General features: G+C 38.4%; 3 protein-coding genes across 5 annotated transcripts in view; 2 read left to right on the plus strand and 1 right to left on the minus strand.

Moving 5' to 3' along the window:
• The first annotated feature begins 221 nt into the window (after positions 1–221).
• LOC106171206 (baculoviral IAP repeat-containing protein 7-A-like) lies at positions 222–10,666 on the plus strand. 2 transcript variants are annotated; one of them, XM_086995462.1, is made up of 6 exons: positions 222–299; positions 7,823–7,914; positions 8,256–9,262; positions 9,549–9,876; positions 10,043–10,102; positions 10,402–10,666. In XM_086995462.1, exons 1-6 carry the CDS (start codon positions 265–267, stop codon positions 10,593–10,595), a joined length of 1,716 nt encoding a protein of 571 aa, XP_086851588.1. In that variant the 5' UTR covers positions 222–264; the 3' UTR covers positions 10,596–10,666. The 2 variants fall into 2 exon arrangements, with proteins under 2 accessions (XP_086851588.1, XP_086851589.1); XM_086995463.1 differs by lacking the exon at positions 10,043–10,102.
• LOC106170786 (baculoviral IAP repeat-containing protein 7-A) overlaps positions 6,332–26,425 on the plus strand; it is a 36,749-nt gene continuing 16,655 nt past the window's right edge. Inside the window, exon 1 of one of the 2 annotated variants that reach the window (XM_086995457.1) lies at positions 6,332–6,416. The gene's annotated coding sequence lies outside the window, so the exon portion shown is untranslated. Of the gene's footprint in view, positions 6,417–22,575; positions 23,222–26,425 lie in introns of those variants that run through there. The other variant, XM_086995458.1, reaches the window with a different exon arrangement.
• Positions 23,318–24,827, minus strand: LOC106151148 (uncharacterized). The gene is made up of 2 exons (XM_086995465.1): positions 24,423–24,827; positions 23,318–24,131 (listed from the first exon to the last, which is right to left on the minus strand). Exons 1-2 carry the CDS (start codon positions 24,520–24,522, stop codon positions 23,737–23,739), a joined length of 495 nt encoding a protein of 164 aa, XP_086851591.1. The 5' UTR covers positions 24,523–24,827; the 3' UTR covers positions 23,318–23,736.

Here is a 26,425-nt window from a genome sequence, read left to right on the forward strand (position 1 = left end):
TGGTTAAAAAATTATCTGTTTTACTGAAACAAAAGAGTGAAGTCACAATAACGTCTTTCATTCCATATGGTATTACCGGTAACTTGATCAGGGATACAACCTAATTAAACTGTGTTACAGAAAGCAGTTGTATTCAATTCAGTGTGCAGTAAAAACCCCATATGTCACATCTCTTTGTGCGTGCACTGCATGATATGAGGGAAGAAATAGGTCAGGGACTAATTTTCACGTGTAGCCTCTGCTATCAGTACAGTCTAAACGGTGATGATCAACAAATACACGCCTGCATGCTGGCGCAGGTAAGTGAACAACGTTCATTTTCAAGTTACTATATCACCATCATGGTAATAACCTATACTGCAGTTGTGATTGCAACTAGAGGTGTCACATGCATGTAGACAGACATATATGTGCGACAAAAGACACAATTTTGTCAGGATGTTGATATTTATGTCTCCGATCGCGAGAGTTTACACGTACAGGGAAAGACCGAACACTGAATGTACCCCTGTACACAGCACCTCCATTTTTTGCTCGGTCTTTTTTAAATACGTTCGTTATTTAGTCATTAATGCATACCTTCGGCGGAGTGAAGAAGGGGCAGAGCCCTCCCTTAGCTCGACAATCACTAAGAGAAGATACCTCTGGAAATTTGTAACTGCACAGTGAATTGAGGATGTGAAATGCTCCTTGTTTACAAAAAGTATACCCCGCATATGGCGAATGCTAGTGCACTTCTATTTATAGAAAGGGGAATTCACAAAAATCCCCTTTCGTGTGTACCTGTACCTGTACTGTACGTGTCCATTTTATTGATCTGGCTCAACCCGATTTCGTAGATACTACAATGGCTGTATATTTGTGATATGCAGACAGTGAAAAGCCTTCCGTTGTTAGGCTAAGTTTATCCCGACTCACATAATAAGTGTAATAGGCCTACTCTAATGTCTTATGTAGACTATTAATTTTTACAGGCATGTGCAAGTATTATATGTATTATTTACAGTCATGTGCATGTATTATACAAGATATGCCCCACTGTAAAAATTACTGAACTATTACCAAATGTACGATTGAGACTATCTTAAGTGATGTTTTGGACTCTTGAGAAGAGAACACCCATGTATAACCATCATCATCTCAGCCTGTAATACCATCTGGCTACAGTTCTTCGAAGGTTGTAGGTCAACACTTTTTCATTTTCTTGCATTTTCTTGAAAAAGTTAATTTTGGGACATTATTAGGCCATTATTTGGGATTATTTGGGGCAAATTATTATTATTATTATTATTTGAATCGGCTCCTCGTGTTATATGTGGGTAGAGGAGAGTCACCGCTAGTACGGTCACGTGACACACAGCGTGTAATCCATGTGCGCGGGTGGCCTCCACATATTTCTTCACACTTTAATTGTTGCCATGGTGTGGTGTTGAACTGTAACACAACACTCTGGTTCAGTCCAGGTTGTGAGGGCCTGATGACCGTTTGCTCCAACATCAGGACCATGCGCCAGATTGCACTCTCTACTCTTGGGTGACGTCGACCTGCATGGCCTATGCTAAATTAATTACCATAAACCCCACATCCATGGTCGGCTAAACCCTCATACTTCATATACAGTTTTCCTTTAACTTTTTTTAACAACCCAGTTATGATCAGTCCAAGTTGCATTTGTCATCTTTTTTTTCTGAATGCACCCCCCCACACACACACACACACGCACACATACATAAAGGAGAACACCTTTTGCCTACCGATACAGTCTTGGCATGAGTCCAACATACAATAAACGTACTGCGTTAATATCGAGGTCAATGCCATTAAATATACAACAAGGAACTAACCGACTATCAGAGAAAATGATTATTATGTTCAATCTATTGTGCTTGATAAAGTTGGAAAGTCGGTCCGTCGTTATTTTAAACGGTCAACGTACCAATCAAGTTATAATTAATGTAATTATAACAGTCATATTTTAACAGTCACAGTGAGGTATAATAATAATAATAATGATAATAATGATATATTTAACTATTGTCAATGCGCCAGAAAATAGGAATTGCTCCCATTACAACATTTTATCTCACCCAACGCATCCCCTTTCAGCTGAGTAAATATCAATACTTTCACCAACCCTCTGATTTCAGTGCAGTAATGGTTTTATATTATATTAGATACTTTACCCCCCCCCAAAAAAAAATAATAATAATAATAAATGAATAAAAATAAGTAAAACGAAAAACAAAGAGAAAAAAGAAACCCACTTTACATCTTACATGTTCACTGAGTTAAAAAAAAATTAAGATCATTCACACGGATATTTGCCTATGGTGAATGGCCTCTTTTTAATGGCACAGTATATCAGGTGATGTCACTCATTGATGGAGCATACTTTAAATCAAGAGCGTGAGATTTAGTGAATCAACCTAAAATAGTTTGTCATTTGATTAAACCGTCGATATCAAATGCGATGTATTCTTCCACTTACCATAAACCCCACATCCAAGGACAGCTAACCCCTATTACCGGTACTTCACATACAACGTTTAAAAAAATTATTTTTATTTTGAACAACCAAGTTATGATCAGTGCAGGTTGCAGGTAGCATTGTTTTTATGCCCCCCCCCCCCAACACACACATATGAAACGGTGTTAATAATGTATCGAAGATAGGATACAGTTTACATGTACATGTAGTTTGATTTTACAAGTGGGCGAAAGAGGTTCACATTTCGACCCAGCTCCAAACTTAAGCACTTGTCTGACTGTTGAATATTGATAATGACCGCATGCTAATGGGAAAATGTAATGTGAAAAGAAATACAAGCGTCCATCCTTAAACACTCCTATGGCACTTCAAAATAAGTTTTGGTGGATTTTATATTTAGAATTATTTTCAAACATGGCTGATAAACAGGGAACATAACAGTATAAAGCACTTTATATGAAGCAATTTGTCAGCAGCCGATTTTATGCACAGTAGCATGTGCGGTTTAGCTTAGAGTCAGATAATTTTAAACGTTCCTTTATAAAATATGGATATCCAGTGATATAAATACAACACAATATCCCATATTTTCTAAACCTTGCCAACTTACCTTCTATCCGTACAGCAGTGTAGAAGTTTGTTCTGTGAAACACGTAGCCGGTGACTATATGCATAATCTATTGTGCTTGTTACAGAGATGCATTAGATAAGATGATCTTTTTTAAAAAACAACTTGTCCCCATTTGCTCTGATGTGCGCGGGGATATATACAAATGCTTGTCAAGGGGAATCCCCTCATTCTACATAAAGTCTATAATTACATTACATTCTTGAGTACTGTAAGGTCTTGTACGTTTAGGGGGTCAAAGATGACGCATGTTTTTTTTTTTACCCTTAAATCTTTCACAGGAGGAACTGATCTGCCGTATCGGAATAAGTGTAAGTTGACAAAAGTTATGAATACATAAGATATTGTTGTATCAATTGATATTGAAGATTTGTCACGATTCACCTGTGTAAGTGTTGATATTTATGATGCATTTAAAGTAAGAACTAATGTCAAATATTTAACACTAAACTCAAAATAGTATCTCAAATAGTATAACTTAAATACATGGTCACACTGGGGTTAATACAGAAAAGTTTTATTTCCATAACCAGTTGGTACCAGTAGCAACAAGCTACCTATACCTTGGTCTCCTTTTCACAAGATCCGGCTCGCTAGCCCCTGCACAGCAAAATTTACATGACAGAGCACAAAAGGCCTTTTTCAGTCTCAAGCGCAATCTTCCTCTAGCTAGTACCATTCCCATCTCCTTAAAAGAAAAGCTGATTTCCCCAGTTGCAACATATGGAGCAGAAATATGGGGGTTCACTCCATTTAATGATAAATCACCAATAGAAAAAATACATCTTCAGTTTTGCAAGCAGCTTCTAGGGGTACATTCTAAGTCTTGGAATTATGCTGTCCGAGGAGAACTTGGGCGCCTACCAAGCTACACAAAAATCCAAATACAAGTTATCAAATACTGGGTCAAAATTTTACACTTAGATGATGGTGTTCTACTAAAACGGGCATACTTAGATGAACTAAAACACTTTGATCTTTTGTCATATACTAACCTTCACAACACACGCCATAGTATGTCATGGAGTGCAGGAGTAAAGAAAATTCTTGTAGAAAATGGGTTCGGAGACGTATGGGTCAAACAGAAAGTAGACAAAAACTTCATGAAAATTTTTAGTGTTAGACTTAGAGACAGTAGTATACAACTTTGGCATAGTAGGATATCACAAGAAAATCTCAAATTGAGAAGGTATAAAACCTTCAAACTTCATTTTGAGAAAGAAAAATATCTTGATATAATACAAGATAAAGAAAAACGTCAAACCCTAACCAAATTCAGAATCAGCAGCCGCAATTTGCACACAGAAACAGGTCGCCACGTAAAGCGTAAGCCAACACCAGTCGAAGACAGAACATGCCAAATCTGCCACTCTGGAGTTATAGAGGATGAAGAGCACTTTTTAATTACCTGCCCTCTGTATACAGAACACAGAAAAGAACTCTTTAAAATAATACAAAGCAGCCACACGTGCTTTGCACATTTAAACAACAAAGATAAATTCCACTTTATAATGTGCAATCCAAACGAAACAGTGATAATTTCCTTGGCCAAATTCCTTAATCTTGCTTTTAACAAAAGAAACTGTGCTACATCCTCAACTTCCTGATGTCTATCAATTATTACTATAAATACGAATATTTAGTTCACATAGTAGAAACATTGGTGCATTTCTATACATGTATTTTGGTGCTATTTATCTATGTATTTTACTATTACATTATCATTATTATTGCTGCTATAACCTTATCTATGTACATTTTCACAAGCTCAGTCTGGTGCAGAAAGTATGAATATATATATATATATATATATATATATATATATATATATATATATATATATATACCGCAGATATTACATCATTTCCCGAGAATCCACATAAACTAGCTGTCAGTTCCAGCTTGCTGTGCTTTCTGAACTGGGGGGGGGGGGGGGGGGGATAAGTGCTTACTTCACAAGGCGAAGGAACCGAGGCTATTGTGTGTGGGATGTGGTAGGGATAAGAGAGGCTTACAGTGTAGCCTAACCCAGATTTCTTGTCCCCTCTTGAAATTAGAATTTTGCTTAGCTGAATCATGATTCTAAACCGCACCAAATGACACCGTTCCACCCTCCGAACCCCACACCAAGTGCGTGTGTGTGCAGATTTACAATTTACTTCCAAATTGCCTGTTATCTTAAATATATTGCTATGTGCTAAATCAAGCATTTATAGTGTAATCTAACTGGGTTATGTCTGTTATCACTATGATTTTACCCACAACTATAATGTGTGCGTTCGTTGCGTGTGTGTGTGTGTGGGGGGGGGGGGGGGCGAGAAAGAGAAGAAGCATGTTGTTTTTTAAAGCAATTTAAAATATGCCCGAGACTAGACAGAAGTTTTATTATTTGTTGAGGTAGCGTATCATCGGCTAAAGTCCCTAGCAGCTGACTAACATCGTCATCGATATTTAGAGCACATGCTTGCTCAGCAGTATAAGTTGAGTCAAAGGCTGTACACACCTTTGACTATTAAGACAGCATTCTTGTTGTGCTGACGCATAGATAAAATAGGAAGCTATTATTACCGACCTGATCCTACATTTTTTTCCTGCGTGATGCAATAAAAAAATAATAATAATAATATTTTCACACGGTGCGGAATTGAGAAAAGTAAGCCACATACAAGTCATAGGCAAATACAAATATAATAAACATTAGAATAAGTTGCAGTTAAATAATTCCATGGAAAAACATATCACTCGTCAGTCGTTCACATTCTCCAGTAATTTTTTAAAGCCCAAGTCCAATTGTTAGTTAGCTCTGTCAAGGGATTTTATTCAACTTACAGATCCTAAGGGAATAAAGTTAATAATGATTTGAATTCCACATGGATCACTCAATTGTGACTGGTCTCTCTCTCTCTCTCTCTCTCTCTCCGATCCGCCATTCATGATCGACTGACCTATTTTGTATCTAATGTTTTTTAAGATACTCAGCAGGGCCGTAGCCTCCGGGGGGGGGGGGGGGGGGGGGGGGAGCAGCCCCCCTGGGATTTGAGGTGCAAAACAAATAATCGCAAAGGTAAAAAATAATTGCAAAGTTGGTATCAATTCTGTGAGAAAATGCACTCATGGCCACTAGACAATTATTCAACAATATGTTTACAAAGGTGTACTGTTTTTAGCCAACTCAGTTCATGCCAAAAAAGTCTAATTGCCGTGTTGTGTTGAAAAAATGACTGTACTTAAGGCAACTGCTGGCTGTAACGGTGTAAATTTGTGATTAAATCATTTACCGGTTGGAGAAAGATGTGTTAGGTGAGATTACAAGATGTGACTGAAGCAATTAAGGATACTGTAAGAGTGTGCCAGAAATGTTGTATTTATTGTCTTATATACATTTTTTCGGGGATAACAGATTAATCTTAAGTGTTCAGTAATTAATTTAATTAACATTTGCAAACAATGTCATCTTACGAGTGACGTCATAATCTCTATTTGAGTGTAAAAAAACGGTTTCTTAAATGTCTCCTTTACTTGAGCACCCACGAACACCATTTTACCCCCAATGTAGTGACACAATTTAGTACTCCAAAATCCAGCCAGGGGTTTTTCCCAAATGCCTTTGTTCGGATTTTATCGTTGATAAAGAACGCATTTGGTTAATGAAAATATGTTGTTTGGGACTCATAGCCCCATAACAAAACGTATATAAAAACGACGGCATGGGATTGAAGTTCATACGCTTTTTATCAAATATGCCAATGTTTGTGATAAAATCTTGCTCAGTGTTGAAGTTACGACTCATACTGATCCCTATCTCACCCAAAAGTATTAGGGCGTTAATGTGACGATAAAAGGTTTACTTTACTCAAGATAGAAATGAGAAACATAAACGCCAATATTTAATGTTTTCAAGGAGATTTTTATTGTTTTAAATCACCATTAGGTTAGTTGAATAATTAAATAAATAAATGCAGGAAAGACCTCGTTTTCGTCATCTGGATGATAAGAAACCTTTACAGTATCCTTTATGATAACGTTTATTTGCAATAAAAGGTAATTGATTTGTAGAATTATGTGAAATATAGTGCAGGATAGTGAGATATACAGCTAGACGCATGGTGAATACATACTGGGGCAATCTCTTCTCCCTGAGGAATGTTATTATTTTTTTCTTATAGTTTTTATTCTTCTTCTTCCGATAAGGAGGTTATGTTTTTGGTTCTGACAGTTTGTTTGTTTGTCTTCCCAGAGTTATGAACAAAGTCATGGAAGGGTTCTAATAAAATTTTCAGTATAGACCACAAATTGGCCAAGGAAGAAATTATTAAATTTTGGGGGTGATACGGATTATCATAGAAATGCGACCTTCATCGAAGCTATACAAGCTATACAAGAAGTAGCAATTTAATTTAATTAATTTAGTTCAAGCTATACAAGCTATACAAGAAGTAGCAATTACCTCTTAATTAAACTATTTCAACTGTACACGTAGCAGACGACATTTGCAAGCTGTGACCTGACCTTCTGCACTTGTCAGAGGTCTGCACTCTTCGTTTATTCTTCAGGTAATAATAATAATAATAATAATAATAATAATAATAATAATAATAATTAATACTAGAAGTAGTAGTAGTAGTAGAAGCAGTAGTAGTAGCAGTAGTTGTTGTTATTGTTGTTGCCTATTCCGTCTTATCAATTAATATCAAATGTCTTTTCAGAACCATGCATCTTATTTTTACCCTGTCACTGTGTCTCTCAATCGTGCTCATGACGTCAATAATATCTCTGCTGTCAACAGTGAACGTTAAGGGTCAGTGTGAGATAATTTGCTTATAAACTGTATAAATCGTTGCATGTGCTCACGTACATGGATTAACAAATAATTAAGCTTAAAGCTATAGATGTTAAGAAGTGCTCTTCATTTAAAAATATGAAATATTCTGTTTATATCATGAAAGTTTTTAAGTGTCTGTTTGCTCAGAGTTTACCTTTCAACCTTTATTTCGCTGTAACTTTGAACTAACTAACTTTGAATGTAAAGAAATGGATTAATTTACCATTGGTTGGTATGGGAAGATCGTTGTTCATCCCAGGATAATCCCTTTAAATAAATCTGTCTTAAACATTTTAAATGTTCATCTTATATTTTAGTTAATGTACAAGAGACCATGCCCACCAGGAAATTGGAAACTGGAACCGAAGACAGAACCTGTCTTTGTTGCCCATTTATAATATGGGTTGAAATTCCTGGCTACTTGCCGACTTCAACACGCACCAAATTGCTAAACATCGCTCAGCGCACTCACGGATTAGAAACTGAATTGGAGAACAGAGGGTATTCAGACGGCCGCGGGTTCCTAAGTACAAGTGAACACACTCTGGAGTTCGCGATAAGACTTGTGTTGTCTTTAACATGTTTCAGAAGTTTGAACATGCTGGTAGCAACACTCATAATATGTAAATCAACCCACGCGTCCTGTCTGTACAAAAGATGGATGAGCATACAGAAAGTTACCAGATTGTTTTTCAAAAACCTGCAAATCAACGGCGGCCACGAAACACCAGAATACCGATTTACATCGAAGGAAACTGAACAAATTCCTGTTACTCCCACGAACCCGAAACACTTACCCAGACATTTCTTTGAACTACGAGAGAGATTCACATTCTTCTCGATTAAACAAGTGTTGCCTGGATACAAGATAGGTCGTCATCATACCGCCAAGGGCGAATCATCCGATGGTCAGGAAGGGGAATACCGTTTCGAAGCCAATCGCATCAAGAGTTTCAGGAATTGGCCTTCAGCATCTCCAGCCTCGCCGCTCAAACTTGCGCGAGCTGGTTTATATTATACTGGAAAGGGTGATGAAGTAGTCTGCTTCAGTTGCGGAGGACATTTAAAACAGTGGCAAAAAGGCGACGATCCACAGGACAAACATCGCCGAAGCTTCCCAAGTTGCCGTCAAGCCAATGGCGATGATCCCAGGAATGTGCCGCTGTATGAAAGGAGCTTCGACGAAACTTTGGTAGACGGTATGACGGATCCATTTCCAAATCTCGCACGGGAGCAGAGGTCACGCGAGAATGCCGGCAGCAGCTCATCCTCGTATTACGGAAGGTTGGCATCTGCTTTGAGCGCCTCTGGGTTTGGTTCGCAAGTACGTACCAAGTATGATTAAGTAAAATCACCGACTAATAAAGTAATAGCTATAGTATTACCATAGAAAAAAAAACTGCACGAAATGAAAAGATGGTTTGGTTAGATATGTGCAAATAGTTTTGATGAAATACCTTATAGATTTTAGATTATTTGATATAATATGATTTATTGAAATTAAAGACAAGTTTCCACTATTTCATAATAAACCATGTGGAGTTCGTCCAGTAACTTACCTTTATTTTATTTTTCTTTTAAATTTTATTCAATTTCGTTATCTGCCTCAGAGTCCTACAGGCCGTGCCGCCAGACTATATGACGTGGAGCCAAGGGAAATAAAAGCCAGAATGGACACGGAATTGGTACAGCTGGTTCTGGGACTTGGTTTCGAACGTCTGAGCGTTCAAAATGCCGTCGAACAGCGGTTAAAGACCACAGGCGACGATTTCCACAGCGCAGAGAGTTTGGTCGAGGCTGTTCTTAATATCACCGAAAGCAGACGACAGAGGGTGTCCCGACTGGAGGTGCCTGTTACGTCACCCCCACGTGATTTGCCACGTCAGCAGTCACAGATGCCAAATGCAAGTCCTGAAGTCAAAGCCAGCGACCGTACTGGTATGGACATGTTCAAATATTTTATCGTTTGCTGGTGTCTTTCAGAATAGCATTATTTAAGCACAGTACCTTATTCATTGTTTCATAAAGTGTCAAGTTTGATGCGAAGTAGACATTATAATTATTTTCACCAAAAATATATATTTATCCTGTTTAAATAATTCAGGTGAATCTAGTGGGAAAAAGGCTTTGTCTCCATCGTCGGTTCCTCTTGATCCAGATGACGGTCAGTTAACATTTCACATTGTTTTTATTTATTTATTTATTTATTTATTTATTTATTTATTTATTTATTTTGTTTGTTTGTTAATTATGGTCGGCATTTTTTATACTACCGCTTCTTTTAGTATTTAGTGTGACTGCTGATCTCGTTATTATAAGTTGACTTTCACAAAGCCCTTTACGAAGGTTCAGCGCTTGTAATTAATTTTTCTATTCAAAATGTATACAAGAAAAAAGGAAATGCACTCCATTGATCGGCGTGTTCACCAATTACAGTAATAGTGTGGCCTCTTTATTTTCTAGCTTCTAAAATTCTGAAAGAAGAAAACCTTCGCCTGAAAGAGCAGAGAAGGTGTAAGATCTGCATGGACGAGGACGCTAATATTGTATTTCTGCCGTGCGGCCATCTTGTCTCCTGTGCCCAATGCGCCCCTGCTCTGCGGACATGCCCCATCTGCAGGTCTTGCATCCGGGGAACCGTGAGAACCTACAACTAGTGTGACGCCATCCCGAGAACTTGGGCTGCGTTCACACGAAAAATCTATTTTCTAAAAATCTAAAAATCTATTTGCGGTATCTAGTGATCACGGTCTGTGCCCTGAATACCCCACGGCGTAATTACGGGCAGCGCGAGCCAGTTACTTCCAAAGCTGTAATGAATTCTCGGCGCTGCCAGTAATTACGCCGCGGGGTATTCAGGGCACAGACCGTGATCACGAGATACCGCAAATAGATTTTTAGATTTAGAAAATAGATTTTTCGTGTGAACGCAGCCTTGGTCAACAAAGACGGCATTCACATCAGATGATCCTTGGGTCTACTGATCTGCAGATCAAATGCGGCGTACCTACGTGAAAGAAGAGGCTTCTAATCCACTAATGGTCTTCCCGCCTTCACCCGTGCCGTCCTTACAGGGGTGTTGCTTTTACACCTCGAGCGGAGTCGTGATTTAATCCAGTGGCGTGCGCGGAGGCAGGAGACCATCAGTGAATAAGATGGCTCTTCTTTCATGTAGGGTACGCCATATTTAATCCTCGGATCAGTAGATCCAAGTGTCATCTGTTGTTAATGCCCTCAAAGGCTACTACTGTATCCAGCTAAGTGCATTTCACAAATACTCATAACTTTGAGGAACCTTACCAAAATAACTAGGACAATTAATTTATAACAGCTAACGTTAACTACTCGAGGCCTTTTCGATCTTAAATAAGTGTAAATCGACATTAGAATGAGGCAAAGCATTAATAAAATTTGTTTTCCACTTCATTTGAAAATTTGATCTTGATGAATAATTTATTCAACACTGAAACTGAGTTTAGACAATTCTGGCAGTTGGCAGTCTGATTTTTAGTCTATGTTCTAAGAATGTAGTCTTTTAAGTTATTTAAAAATAGAAGACAGGTGGCCTTTACGAGCGTTTGTGAAAGGCGACTTACAAGATACTTTAGATACCTAAAAAAAGTAAGGGGAAAACGATTAAGATTTTCTGTCCCAGACTTGGGTCTGGGATGGTTTTTATATAAGAGCTTTAGCCAGAAAATTTGCCGCAAATTTTAAACCCAAATTTTGTCTGTTTTGATTCATAGTAAACCAATAGTAGCTCAATTAAATAAATAAACTGTTAGTCTGCAACATTGGCGATATATGTTTTTGTTTTAAAAGAAGCATAGTCGTTCTGTAATTGGACTACTATTGAAAAACGTTGTGTCAAAGCAAACTTCACTATATTCTAAACTCTAAGGAAAATTAAGTTGGCTAAACATCCTCTGTGATCAGGTCCGGTGTAACCAAACTTAGGGTCTATGTTACAGTAAAGTCCGCGATCCATTTAGTTGTAATAGTTAGGGCCAGCCTGGGCCCCGTATCTTGAAAGCATCGCGTATTGCGATTAGCGATATTACATAGAGGCCACAGTGTATTATATGGGGCGAGTATGAGCGAGTTATGGAATCGAGACGCTTGCGCAAGGTCGCAATGCGCGATGCTTTCGAGATACGGGGCCCTGATCTACAAGTAGCTCAAAGGCGAGGCTTACCTGTACAAATGAATGGGAAGCGAACTCTCTGTTTTGGGGGACTCTCTGTCACGTTAGACTAACCTACATATCGGAAACGTACGTCGTATCTAGACGGCAAATGTTGAATTCTGAAAGAAATAGCGTTTCGCTTCTTGTTCATTATTTATCTATACTAGGGACACTCCGTATCATCATATTGTATTTATTATAGCTAGGTGGGGCATCTATGGGCACGCTTTTTTAGACTATGTGCAGGAAAAAAAACGCGTCTAGCATGCAATTATTAAGTCGGAGAGCTATTTTGGTTTTAAACAACATACTGGCATCCGTGAGCATAGACTGTTTTACTATACTAACATTTTATGACGACCTTCTACTTTAGTAACAATGTAAACGTAAGACCTGTAATGTCTTATTTAGGTACAATTGAGATTCAAATATAAGGTCAGTTCTAGCTATGTAAGTTGTAACTGGTGCCATTTTCTCTTGACAAAGTAGATCTTTTCATATTAATTGTTATCATTTTATATATAATTTATTAATATACTTATTATATTATCATTATATTTCATAATCAATAAACATACAATTATGCATCTGTCTATCAGCACATGTGAATTACACCTATTTTTATGGTAGTACAAACATTAATAAAATCTAAAATGGCACTTTCGCCCAGAAACCACTGACGTCAGCTGTAAAATTAGCACCTTTTTTAAAGACAGATACCGTTAGTGTAATGTATTGTAATGTCACTGAATATTATAAGACAAATGTACAGTATTATAACAAGTGTTGAATAAAACCTGGCTTTGGCTCACATAGTAATGGTATATAAGTTTTACGCATGGTCCGAAGAACCATTCATAATATCCATTAAGCGTGCTACACTACTCGCCAGAGTTATATCTGTGTGTCGCTTGAGTCTTTCTAACTGGATTTCTCTCACGCGCAATTTCCGTCGACTTGGATCTGCTCCATCCACTTGTCGATTCACTTCCATCTTTAAATTACTCATGGAAAAGCCGCCATTGCAAAGTCGCATTTGGCGGCGTCTAATTTTATGCAGTTGTTCGCCCGGTCGCTTGAACTCTGGTTGTCCGCACTGCCTTTGATAAATGTTTTCCATTTTATACTCAGTTTTTAGGAGGCCTTTATACGCCTCTATCTTTTATATGGTTCTCCGTATGCTGCCGATAGTTCTATCCGTCACCGTTTCCTCATATTGCCGATGCTTTTCTATAAACTGGGTCGTTGCTTGGCATTTGGGGGCCTCTATGTCATTGAGTTTCTGCGCACGCCTCCTCGTGGCCAGAGTAACATCAAGCATGGCGCTGTTGTTGGACCTCCAGTTGGCATGGTTACTGGCTTTGAACGTGCCTTTGGATTGCGACATGGCGCCTAGTGAAGTGAGGTTCATCGCTGTTTGTCCTAGCTGTTTTGTTTGTAAAATAAAAAGAACGGTATGCCGTCCTCGAACTGTGTTTTCTATTCACACTCTGAAATTGTTGATTATTTAAACTGTGTTAGAATGACTCAACGATCAATGCCGTTTGTAATAACTTCCTTCTGGCAGTGGCATTGTGTATACTGGCCTACCCTTGAATTGATTATTGAAAGTAAATTTTGATTGAATTATCACAAACGTTTTAACGAATTGTTTCATATAACTGCTCTTATTGTCTAGACGACCCAATGCGCAAAAAACATCATCTACCTTTTGACTTTTGCTTTTACTTAATTTATAATCTTTATTGTCCTCCAGTTCACTCTTGCTTCATCGTGTGTATGCTATTTTTGTCATAACTCATTGAGTGTGTGCATCCGGGGCTGGAAACGGCTGTGACTCCTGCTGTGGTGAAATCTGCGGCTTACTCAATGAACAAACCTGAGATGAATATAAGCTCCTCCTTCTGTTGGTTGTCGGTAAGTGATGAATGGAAATAACTATAGGTAAATAAACCCAGGAAATTGGTGTCTGGCCTTGCGTCTGTTTTCCAATAACCAAAACCGTCACTAGCCAGTTGTGTCCCTGATCTTAGTATATGCCTTGACAACATTATTAAACTGAAAAAAAAACATCTGATCCTCTCATACACTTGTGGTCAACTATACTAATTTGCTCAGTGTTGAAGTTACGACTCATACCGATCCCTACCCCACCCCCCCAAAAGTATTAAGGCGTTAATTTAACGATAAAAGCTTTGAGTTCCCTTTACTTAAGATAGAGATGAGAAATATAAACGCCAATATTTAATGTTTTCAAGGATATTTTTATAATTTTAAATCACCATTAAGGTACATGAATTATTGAATAATTGACTGCAGGAAAGACCTCATTTCCGGCATCTGGATGATAAGAAACTCTCTAACAGTATCCTTAATAATAACGTTTATTTGCATCAAAAGATAATTGGTTTGTACAATTATGTGAAGTATAGTTCGGGATAGTGCGATAAATAAAGAACACCTAGTTGCATGGCCAATAAATACTGGGGAAATCTCTGCTTCATCAGGAATACTATTATTTTTTTCTTATAGTTTTTATTCTTCTTCTTGTTATTTATACCTCCGACAAGGAGGTAATATTTTTGGTTCTGACAGTTTGTTTGTTTTAAATTTCGGGGGTGATACGGGTTATCATAGAAATGCGCCCTTCGTCGAAGCTATACAAGAAGTAGCAATTACCTCTTAATTAAACTATTTCAATTGTACACGTCGCAGAGGCCTGCGCTCTTTGTTTATTCTTCAAGTAATAATAATAATAATAATAATTTATAGTAGTAGTAGAAGTAGTAGTAGAAGAATTAGTAGTAGTAGTAGCAGCACAAGTAGTACAAGTAGTAGTAGTATATTAGCAGTAGTTGTTGTTGTTATTGTTGTTGCCTATTCCGTCTTTTATGTTGAACAATTATGTTGAACATCAGTCCAAGAGAGCGGGAAACGAATGTTTGGTTACGTGAACAGACCAAAGTTAAGGAAGTACCGCTCACAGTTAAAGAAATGAAATGGAGGTGGTCAGAACATGTCAAAAGAATGAAGGACGATAGGTGGACAATCAGGCTTACAGAATGGACACCAAGGTATGGACAAAAAAAAAAGAGGAAGGCCGGTCAAACGATGGAGGGATGAATTAGATGACTACTGGAAGTCTTGGAAGAAGAAACCTTGGCCAAACTGGAAATCTGAGGCTCAGGATAGGAAACAATGGAAAAAGCATGCTGAGGCCTTTGTCCAACAGTGGAACACTATAGGCTCTAAATGATGATGATGATGATGATGATGATTCCGTCTTTTCAATAAATATCAAATGCCTTTTCAGAATTCCGTGTCTTATTTTTAACCTACCACTGTGTCTCCGAATCGTGTTCATGACGTTCATAATATCGTCTCTGATATTGCCAGTGAACGTTAATGGTCAGTATGAGGACAGTTGCTAATAAACTATATAAATAACCAGCTTTAAATCGCTGCATGTGCTCACGTACATGGACTACCAAACAATTAACCTTAAAACTTAATATATTTTTTGTTGCTTTCAAGGAAGATATTCGGACGTTTTCTAGTTACCAAGAGAGGTGCAACTCAAAGGTTATCAGCCTTTCAACAATTTATATATATATTCATGGTTACAACCTTTATGACTACAGGCAAATCTTGATCTTGATCAACAAGGCACATTTGTCCTACATGTCCCTGATGATAAAACAGGTTATGATAACGTGTATTTTCTACATCGAATAATAGGGGAGAGCGGGGTGGGTTGGAACGCGGGTAAGTTGGAACATTGGCTTTATTTCTTAAATCACAAGACCGATCATGTGCTCCTTCAGCATAAAAATGTCACGTGGCATGGTCATTCATCCGGTAAACTTGTGGAAGTTTCGAAAATGCAGTAAAAGTTTTATGCGAAAAAAACTTATTTTCGCTACTCGAAGTAAGTTTTCATATTTTTGACATTCATCGTGCTGTAAACTAAAGTATAAGGATTATATCACTGAAATTGTGCATAGCGTTTAGGGCCACCTTGATGTTCAAAAGGCTTTTGTTTTTTTTAATCACTTCCCACGTGTTAAAGAAATACAGTGTCATAAGTAGGCCATGACGTCATGGGGGCTGGTCGGAACATTTGACATGGGGCCAGTTGGAACACTGTCAGGGGTGTTCCAACCCACCCCGCACGGTGTTTTTCATTTTTTAAACCTCTCTAAATGTTTTAATTTCAACTTTAAAGAGAGTAGTAACGTAGTAACCCAGTACAACTCCAACTGGAGACGGAATCTAGCTGATAGAACATCTCCAAGATGCCGGAATGTACATGCGTGTAGAAGATACAAGGGGGAGGGGGGGGGGGTCATTGCTTGTTAAATGCAGTTCCTAGCTGTTTGGTCGAAAGGGGTCTGCATGCCCACAGTTGCTTTTTGCGATAAATTGCTTTTAGATGTGGAAGGAAATGTTGATTATTACTCTGCTTTTCGCGGCAAAATGAAAATATTCTAGCTGAGAGCCTATGTTATGGATAAACTATACAACACCAATTCTGCCGATGTGGTTTTAAATGTTTTGTGTAATGGATTGGGGGTTGCTGTTAATGTTTAGTGAACGACGGTACAAAATCCGCCAGAAAGGACAAACATTCACCTCGTAACTTAGACAAAGATTCAGTTGAAATCTCAGTTGCCCTCACCGGAAGAGGTGCTACAGCACACTAAAGCTCACTTAAGAAAAACCCCAAACAGCTCAAGTCCAGCAATAATTAGACCCTTTCCAAAGGCTCACCGTCGCATTCCAAAGATTAAAAGAAGAAAACAATGCAGTGCAGTACTAACTGACACACCTGAAAATGAGCTACTCGAAAAAGAAAAGGCCAAGCCCAACAAAATTAAAAAGGACAAGCGCAACAAAAATAAAAAACAGTTTAAGATTTCTAGTCAATAGAGAAAATCAAGAAAAGGGAAATTAAAGATGACCAGCGATTCTGAGTCAGAAGAAGAGTGGCCATGTCTGGTTTGTGGGGAGCCGTTCATTAACAGCCGACCAAAAGAGCAATGGGTTAAATGCATTGTTTGTCTAAAGTGGTCACATGAAGACTGTACAAAGGTTGACCAAGTGTAGGGCCTACATATGTCAGAACTGCGATTTTGATTCTGAGTTGTTGAGTTGAAAGAGATACAGTTTTCATTTGTAGGTCTAACATACTGTTGTTAATAGGTTGAGTTATATGAGTTCAATTTCTTTTCTCTTAAACTACACCACTTTTGTTATCATTATGAAATGAAGTGTAACTGGATATGGTTTATACATCGAAAAGACTATTTGAAAGCAAATTGTAAACGTAAAAAATGCTTACAAACTATGGAGATACGAATACAAAGTAACACGTACTTGTTGGGAAATTAATATAGATAAACCTACTCTTAAAATGAATTATACTTTGAATTTATATGAAAGCGTTCCAACTCGCCCTCTTGTTCCAACTCACCCCACTGCCTGTTCCAACTGACCCCGCGGGTGGGGTGAGATGGAACGTTTTAGGAGCCAACTTTGAGCATTTATTACTCTAAAATAAAAAGACCTACTTGATGTTTTATTTCATAGATAAGTGCGGCATATAATTTTCCCCTATCAGATTTTTTATTTTTGTCCCCAAAGCTTTGACTGCTGAGATATCGCAAAAAAGGTGAAAACTGTTCCAACCAACCCCGCTCTCCCCTACATCTTCACTGTTAACAGTTTCTGGTGTCAAGATCGCTTTTATTGCAGCTACGTCCATTTTCTAACGTAATGTATCAAGGCACCTTGGACATACATGAACCTGATTAAAATTCAGGTTTTGTCAGTGGATATTTTTTACATCGCATAGTTCATCTCGTTTGTTAACAGGTTATAATTTGCTCATCGAAATGATGATAGATTTTGTAGCTGCCTCCTTTGTTAAAGTAATGTAATAAGGCACCTTGAAACGCTTTTAAAGTCATAATAACTCTTCGTTTTGGCCGAAAATACGATTTTCCTGGAAAAAACGGCAATTTTTCCTTACTTACCAATGGTCAACGACCCCATTCCTGCATTCAAAGTTAATCCAGGGTTTTTTTCCTAAATGTACGGTTTTTTGTTAAAAACTCTTAAGAGATTTTAACTGACGGAGCCCTCTCTCTGACATGGCAGTCACGCGATATCGAGCGATAGTTTCTGGTGACCTACTTAAAACCGCGGGAAAAGCAGACAACAACAACACTATATAACAATATTATAAGATTCATTAGATGTATTCGTCTTATTGCTCAAAATGCATTTATATCTACAATGTGTGCAATTCTGGGCTTTTCGTTATCCGACGCACTGTACAAAAACTCGCAACTTACGTCTGATGGTTTCCCGCCAATATTATTTTGGTCTCGAATGAACGCGAGAATCCGCGTGACACCTAAACGTCATTGGCAACGGATGCACTTGTCGACCGTGAAGATAGGCATCGAAAGCCCAAGTGACAAGCACAGATTTTAGTTTTACTACAATAAGGCTTCGTTCACATGGAAAGTCTATTTTCTAAAAATCTATTTTCTATTCGCGGTATCTTATGATCATGTATCTTATGATCATGGTTACTTACTGTAACTTATAGTAACTGGCTCGCACTACCAGTAATTACGCCGCGGGATATTCAGGGCACAGACCGTGATCATAAGACATACCGCGAATAGAAAATAGAATTTCGAAAATAGACATTGCATGTGAATGAAGCCTAACAGTCGTTTTAGTGGGAAAATGCAATAGAATATATTTCCAGGCGTTGTTTACAATGTATTTCTTGCGGAATTTTGAATCTCAAAGGAAGAGTTATTATTGCTTTAAACGACGTGTACATAGTCAAACACTGTAACACTGAATGATGCCATTAGATAATGAAGTATGTTGTTTTTCTATCTTCAAGTCTGTCTAGAACTATGTACAATAAATATCAAATATTTAGACCATATATTTTAATTACAAAGGCCGTTTTACTGAAGCATAAAAGCTATATAATTCCATTATGGATTAGGGCCATCCCATGAGCACTAGGATATATATATATATAGACCTCGACCCCGGATTATGGAACGATATTTGACGTTTTTCGGCTTTGCACAGTCTGTGTATAAAAATGAACGTAAACTATCCTCTAATACTTTGCATGTAGCTACGATAGAGCTTTATTTACTATCTTGTAAAGCTTAATCCATATGATTGGGGTTACTATTGGAGAAAAACGCTAATATAATGGTTAACTTCATGTTGTTCTCAAACCCCGGATTATGGAACAAAACCGGAAGTGCGCAGATAACGTTCCGTCAGAGTTTGTTAGATAAGATGCAAGGCAATATGTAGCGCAGGGGGTCTATAAAAGACAATAAAACGGCAAATGCGCTTTATATTGCGAATATCAATGAACATAACAGCAGTTGTTATTCATATTTAGTTGGTCTTTTACTTTTAAACACAAATATTGCTAAAAAATGGAATAGTCCACTCATTTACCACTGCCTTGATCGGATTATGGAACAAAACGAGAAGTTGCTGCTACGTCGGAGTATCGAAGCGATATTAAGTAGTCTGGTCATTTAAAATGCCAAATTGAAAATACTGTATTCATTATTATGAAAGAATAATATTGATATTTCTCATTTTAAAAATCATCGATCATTCATTTGGGCAGCCTTCAGGTAGGATACATGTAACAACACCAGTAATGATTCAAAATAAAATCTTTAATTCATGATAACAAAACTAGCAATTAACATTAACAGCTCACACACCACCAACAAAGAATTTATCGAAAGTGTGACAAATACAATAAAAATAAAAAGATAAAAAAAACGGAGAACTCATGTAACAGACTAGTGCTGTGACCTAACAAAGAGATGAATGTATTCAGTTTTTTAACATCGCTGACCTTTATAAAATGCATTAAACATTTAACTCCATAAAACGAAATCACTGCAATTTATTCTATTATTATACTGTCTCGCAACTCTGTTCACCATATGGAATAATAATGTGCGTTTGTGTTTTGTACGTATGTATGTTTATTTTTACGTTGCGTTGTTTGTAACGCACAAGAAAATATCACTTGTAGGATCATGTACTTTTGCGGTATAAATAAGAAAAAAAAACAATATAAATATTTAAAAAATATATAAAACAAAATAACTCAACCAATGTTTCTCCTTTACTGAGATAAATTCCAGCAGATATAACACAGGAAAACGTCCAAAAATGTAGTGGTTTAAGCGCAAGTGAAATGTTCTTGCGCGTTAAGCCTAGGTCCCAAATACGTTTTGGACGCACGGTTTTTTAGTTCCTTGCGTCCGGCTAGGACGTAGCTAGATCGCACGTAGCGGCTGTTGATCATGTCGAAAAGTTACTACGTGCTGTTTGCGTCTTCCAAAAGTCGCACGATGGATGTGCTCCTCACGCACGAACTCCCAAGTTTTTCCCATTTTTTTGGCCGTAGACCACACGTAGCAGCCCGTACGTTCGGTTCAGACCTAGGCTTTACAAACAACGCAACGTAAAAATTCTTTTTTCTCTCTTCTTCCTTCTTCTCTTTTCTACGTACGTTTCACCTCCAATGCCCTCTGTGCCTTTCGCTCTCGTACCTCAGCCTTCTTCCTCTTCCTTTCCACGCCCGCTCTTCTCTTCTCCTCTTTCTATATTCTTCGCTTAGCGCCATCTTCGGCTTTTCTCATTTTTTCTACAGCTCTTCTTTTCTTTCTTTCTTTCTTTTTTCTTTCTTTCTTTCTTTCAAGTCTTTAAATAATGCTTTCTTATTATCCGATATCCGAACAAATCTTTATTTGAAGACAAAATTCATTTTCTCATTATTTTTCATTTATTTAGCATGTTTTTTATTTCACTATATTGCACCTATTTATCCTTCCCGGTTTTCTAAGGGACAACTCGGGATGTCGATTCATGAACCGACCCCACCAGCCGTTCGACGCTGAAAAGCCCATAGACCTATCCCTTTGTTTTCCCACCGCCAGAGCAAACTTGCAGACTCCAAGTCTTTGGTGAGGGAAACCCCCAGTCACTCATAATAAGGCAGTAGTGGACTAGAGCTGCCTCATCAGAGTGACTGAGGGCCAACTTCCCACGACCACCTCCCTTGAGAGCACTTGTGGTATATTTAAGAAAAATAGAAGAAGAAGATACTGGATAGAGATAGTTGAAATAAGAAGTTTTAAAGATAAAACTCCCAGAAAAGGCGCAAACCTAGTAGGCCCTTAATGATTCATAAGTCTAATTTTTTTTTTCATCACAACAAAGATCAATCATGTGTCATTTGTGTAGGCCTACCTGAAATATGATTTAAAATGATCCTCTTTGGCACCTCAAATAGGCCCTAGGCCTATAGGCCTACGTGCCGCCTCTGATATTGAATAAGAGTGGGCCTATAATTTCCTCTTTGACATGCTGAAATTTATCGAGCATGAAAAAGGTCAGTAACGATTTTTTCTCTCATAATGTCAATACAAAAGTCAACATTAAGTGTTATTTTGTGAGAACAAATGTATTTATTTCACAAGTCGCTTGAGTCTAATAGCGCTCGTAGCGTTCTCTAGCGGCAGTTTACAGTGAGCAGAAAGCACCCACAGCTATGCCCAACATCAAAGGCATTTTTATGAGATCTTGGAATAACCTACTTCAACCTCTTGAAAGTGGATGTTTTGAAATAATTTCATTAAGCCGAGAACAAGAAATACAAACAATAGGCTAAGGGATGAGACAAGTTAGGCTACAATACTTATAGCAGTAAAAGACGGCCGTGTTTACGTCCACAGCGATCGATGTAGGCCTACCCGTAACCAGTATGAAAAAGTTAGAAATCGAGATCGGAAACTGACAGTAACACGTGCAGACGAAAGCGGACGATAAACGGCTTTAAAACTTGCTTGAATAAACGTAAGTTCATTATTAATTTTATCAAATTTGAGAACAACGAACAAACGCTAACACTTCTATTGTATCAGGTCGTAACATGCGTCTGCATAGCGCGTTTGATACATTGTAGCAGACGCTTGAAACTTTCGTGGCAACGGGGATTTTTTACGCTCTGCATGCTGGTTGAAAAGAGCAAACTTCCGGTTTTGTTCCATAATCCGGGGTCGTTCCATAATGCGGGGTCGGGGTCTATATATATATATATATATATATATATATATATATATATATATATATATATATATATATATATAGGAGCAAAAAGGTTCATTAGCTTGGTTGTTGGATAAATATGAAAATTCTCAGACACAAGCCTAAAATTTTCCGTACCGTTAGCTTACGGCCAACCTGGTCGAAGGCCTTCATCAGACTGACGTGAGTAGTTGTTCACACTCACTGACCGCTAGGTGGTATAGCGGCCAGGACCCTCTTATAAATGTCAGGTAGATCAACCCCCCACTAGATGAGGCTCTCTTGATGTGTGGTTACCCACCTTGGGCTCTAAAGACCAAACTTCGCCAGGATAAGACAGCAGTAACTAACTGTGAGCCAACAGATACAGTCGGAAAAAAAACAGCTAGTGATCCTCCCTTATTGTAAAGGAATTTCAGAGAAAGTGTGCAGGATCTACAAGAAGTACAGTGTCAACACAGCTTTTAGACCTCAGTGCACATTGAAACAACACCTAGTGGCACCAAAGGACAAAACCCCCCAAGATCACCGTTGTGGGACAATATACAGGATCAATTGCCATGACTGTAATTCCTTTTACATTGGTGAGACAGGTAGACAGTTGAAGATCAGGGTGAGTGAACACAGGAAATCAGTGACTGTAGGCAATACCAGCTCTGCCATTTCTGAACATGTAATAGACACCGGCCACAGTATAGATTGGAATTCAACTAAGATTCTTGAATCTGAATCATCCGACATCCCGCGAAAAATACGAGAGGCTATCAACATCAGCCGACACCAGCCACCCATGAATAGGGACGGGGGGTTGATCTACCTGACATTTATAAGAGGGTCCTGGCCGCTATACCACCTAGCGGTCAGTGAGTGTGAACAACTACTCACGTCAGTCTGATGAAGGCCTTCGACCAGGTTGGCCGTAAGCTAACGGTACGGAAAATTTTAGGCTTGTGTCTGAGAATTTTCATATATATATATATATATATATATATATATATATATATATATATATATATATATATCCTAGTGCTCATGGGATGGCCCTAACCTTCAGTTAGAGATCCAAAAGCTTACACATGATAAAGAACAAGAAGAATGGTCTCCTAATTGTGAGAGCAGCTTCTTACGCTAAAGACATACCCCCAAGTCTAGAAACCGTGAAGACGAGGGGTCACGAAACGCAAGCGCACATACTTATCATCAGTCCGGAAGTGATATATATATATATATAGATCTCTAAATAGATATAGATATATATATAGATATAGATCTCTAACTGAAGGTCGTAGTTGTCATCCGTCAGCTGGGCAATGGTTTTCTGCAGAACAGAATTTTCGGCCGCTGTCATCGAGTTTTATGAAACAGTTCAAGCAACTCCTGCCGGATCCTCTCCAGCTCCTTGGATTTATTTTCAAAACGCTTGTAAGCGCCGTTCCTCTCGGCGGTTAACAGTCGGATTTTTTCTCGGTAATTTGTGAAGAAAGTGCGATGACCTGTTCTCGTAGACGTTGGTTTTCCTCATGTAGTAACCTGTTGTCGGCGCGCACCCTCGTGTCCAGATTGTAATCGCGAACCTGTGCTTCCATCTCCATTTGAAGTTCGCGATTTCTCTCTCGTTCTGCCCCGAGTGCTTGTTCTAAATCATTCTCGCGGTGCTCGCGTGCTTCGTGGACTCTCATGCCGCATTTCAATTGCTCAATTTCTTCTTCCAGGCTTTTTTTAGTAAGAGTGAGCTGATGAATCAGTTCGTCCTTTTCGTAACTGTTTTCTGTCATCACGTGGTTTGGACAGCTCGAAAGTGCTGGCCGTTGAAAAAGCTCTTCCCTTTTTGCTTGTGAAACTGTAAACCAACGTTACATTTTAAGCAAAACCTTGATTGTACGACATGGGGAAATAGCTGGACAAAGACAACATCTGAATATTAATAACGCCCTACATACAACTCCCATTACTAATTTGTCCACTCAAAACGATGACCTTATTCACCTGGATTGCCTCATTCCCCGATGAAAATCTTATAAATAGGCATCAAAGCATTGGAAGTAAATACAATTGCAATATTAGCTGTTGATTGAAAAAATCCACTCTTTTATTTTGATAATAATAATGATACATTTATTCTGATATTCACCTGGTCCACGGCTAGAACCACTGTCCTGAGCATTAGACCCCCTTGTTTCTTCAGACACATGACTAATTCCACCAAATGCGTCTGCACCTCCGGTCGCCATATTTCACGTACTAGAATAACCCACAAACTACTGCACCGGCCTGTCTGAAACGAAAGTCACGGCCAATTACAGACCAACATATATTTATGCCTGTTGCATATTTTAGTACAAGTACATAAACGTTACCTTCAGTTCGATTAATTCTTTCTAAGTGGCTCTAGTTTACATATATCTAGTTGTATTAAATCTCCGAAAGAGCGCCCAAAGTGGTAACCTATCTTATGATAACGCAGAATTGCTCCAAGGGGTAACGTGTAAACACAAAACTTTAGCGGGTCAAGAAAGCTCCCCTGAGGAACACCAAATAAAAGCTGCGAGAGTTCAGAATGCACACCATTTATATTAACTTGTTGCATTCTCCCAACAAGATAGGATCGGGAAAGATCTAAGGCCTTATCTCTAACCCCTACATCCTGCTCTAGAAATGTCAATAAAATATTATGGTATACTGTGTCAAAGGCAGCAGACAAATCTAACAGTGCCAATAACATAGCAGCATGTTTGTCAACACCACTTAACAAATCATTTTTAATTCTCAAATGTGCAGATTCTGTGCTATAATTGAATTTGTAGGCTGACTGCATTTCCTCAACAAGATTGTTTGCTTCTTAATGCTTAAATAGTCTAACTGCTATAACCCTCTCTACTACCTTAGATAAAAATGACAAATTGGAAACAGGACGATAGTTTACCAAACGATCTGTGTCAAGGTTGTCCTTTTTGAGTAGTGGGCGAATTATTGCAGATTTAAACTTTTTTTGGAAAAAACACCCACAGTAAAACCCGTGGCCCTATCCTGGCATGCAACACTTAGTCACGAGTTACCTGCATAGGACTGACATCAGTACACACACAGTATAGAGACAACAATACTATAACTAATAGATATCTACCCCATTAGTCAAAATAAGACTTTAGCGTTTTTTCATTATATGCAACATCGATAACACGATAAGTTAAAGTCATAATAACTCTTCGTTTTGGCCAAAAAGAAAAGTTTGGCGTCGTCAAACGAGATTTTATGGCGACAACAATCTCCAGGGCTTATTTACGCACATGAACATTCTGCACATGCTCAATTCTACCGTAGAGGGGTGGTCCTAGTTGAGGCACATGTTGCTGCTTATATCATGGGACGTCACTGCCTGACCCACTTTGCGCTCGATTCTTTCTGTTGACGCGCACGATACATTTAAGCTACAAGTTATCTCCAACCTTCAACTTAAACCTTCAGTTCAAAAAATGTCATCGGCTTTTTCTTCGACGAGATCTTTCCAACAGTTCACTCGATATTTCGAAGCGTTACGACACGTTTACAACATTTTATGAGAGCGAAAGATTCTGTACAAGTTCAAGCATGGACTAACCGTACAACTACCGACTGTTATATGAATGCGGTAAGTTATTTCCTCTACTGATATAGCAGTTGCCGTTGACATAATCCCTTTGTCCATGAGTTTCTGGTTTGCTGTAATAATAGTCACGGCGACTGCACAATAAGGGTCTTTGCGTATAGAATCTTCAGTCACCTGATGACATAGGCATCTGGCGCAGTGCAAGTGGCGTGCGCCAATTGCTCACCGTGTGCAAGGCGCTTAGGTCATACCATTTAATGCAGGCAACAATTTGCTACATTTTTATTATTGTTAAAATTATTAGGATAGTGAGTTTTATAATAAAAGCGGCCTTGTTTGGCCAAATCACGAACAATCGACAGTCTTTGTTGCCTTCTCTCTTGTTATGAATGGGACTATGAAAGTTTGTGGTACACTGGGAGGGAGGAGACATAAATTGGATTTTCCTGGAGTAAACGCCAATTTTCCCGTACTTACCAATGGTCAACGACCCCATTCCTGCATTCAAAGAACAAAGTACAGCGGAGGAGCATTCATGCAGTGGATTA

This window comes from Lingula anatina, chromosome 9 (genome assembly GCF_051362555.1).
Source record: "Lingula anatina isolate TDL-2025a chromosome 9, LinAna3.0, whole genome shotgun sequence".
Lineage (NCBI taxonomy): Eukaryota > Metazoa > Brachiopoda > Lingulata > Lingulida > Lingulidae > Lingula > Lingula anatina.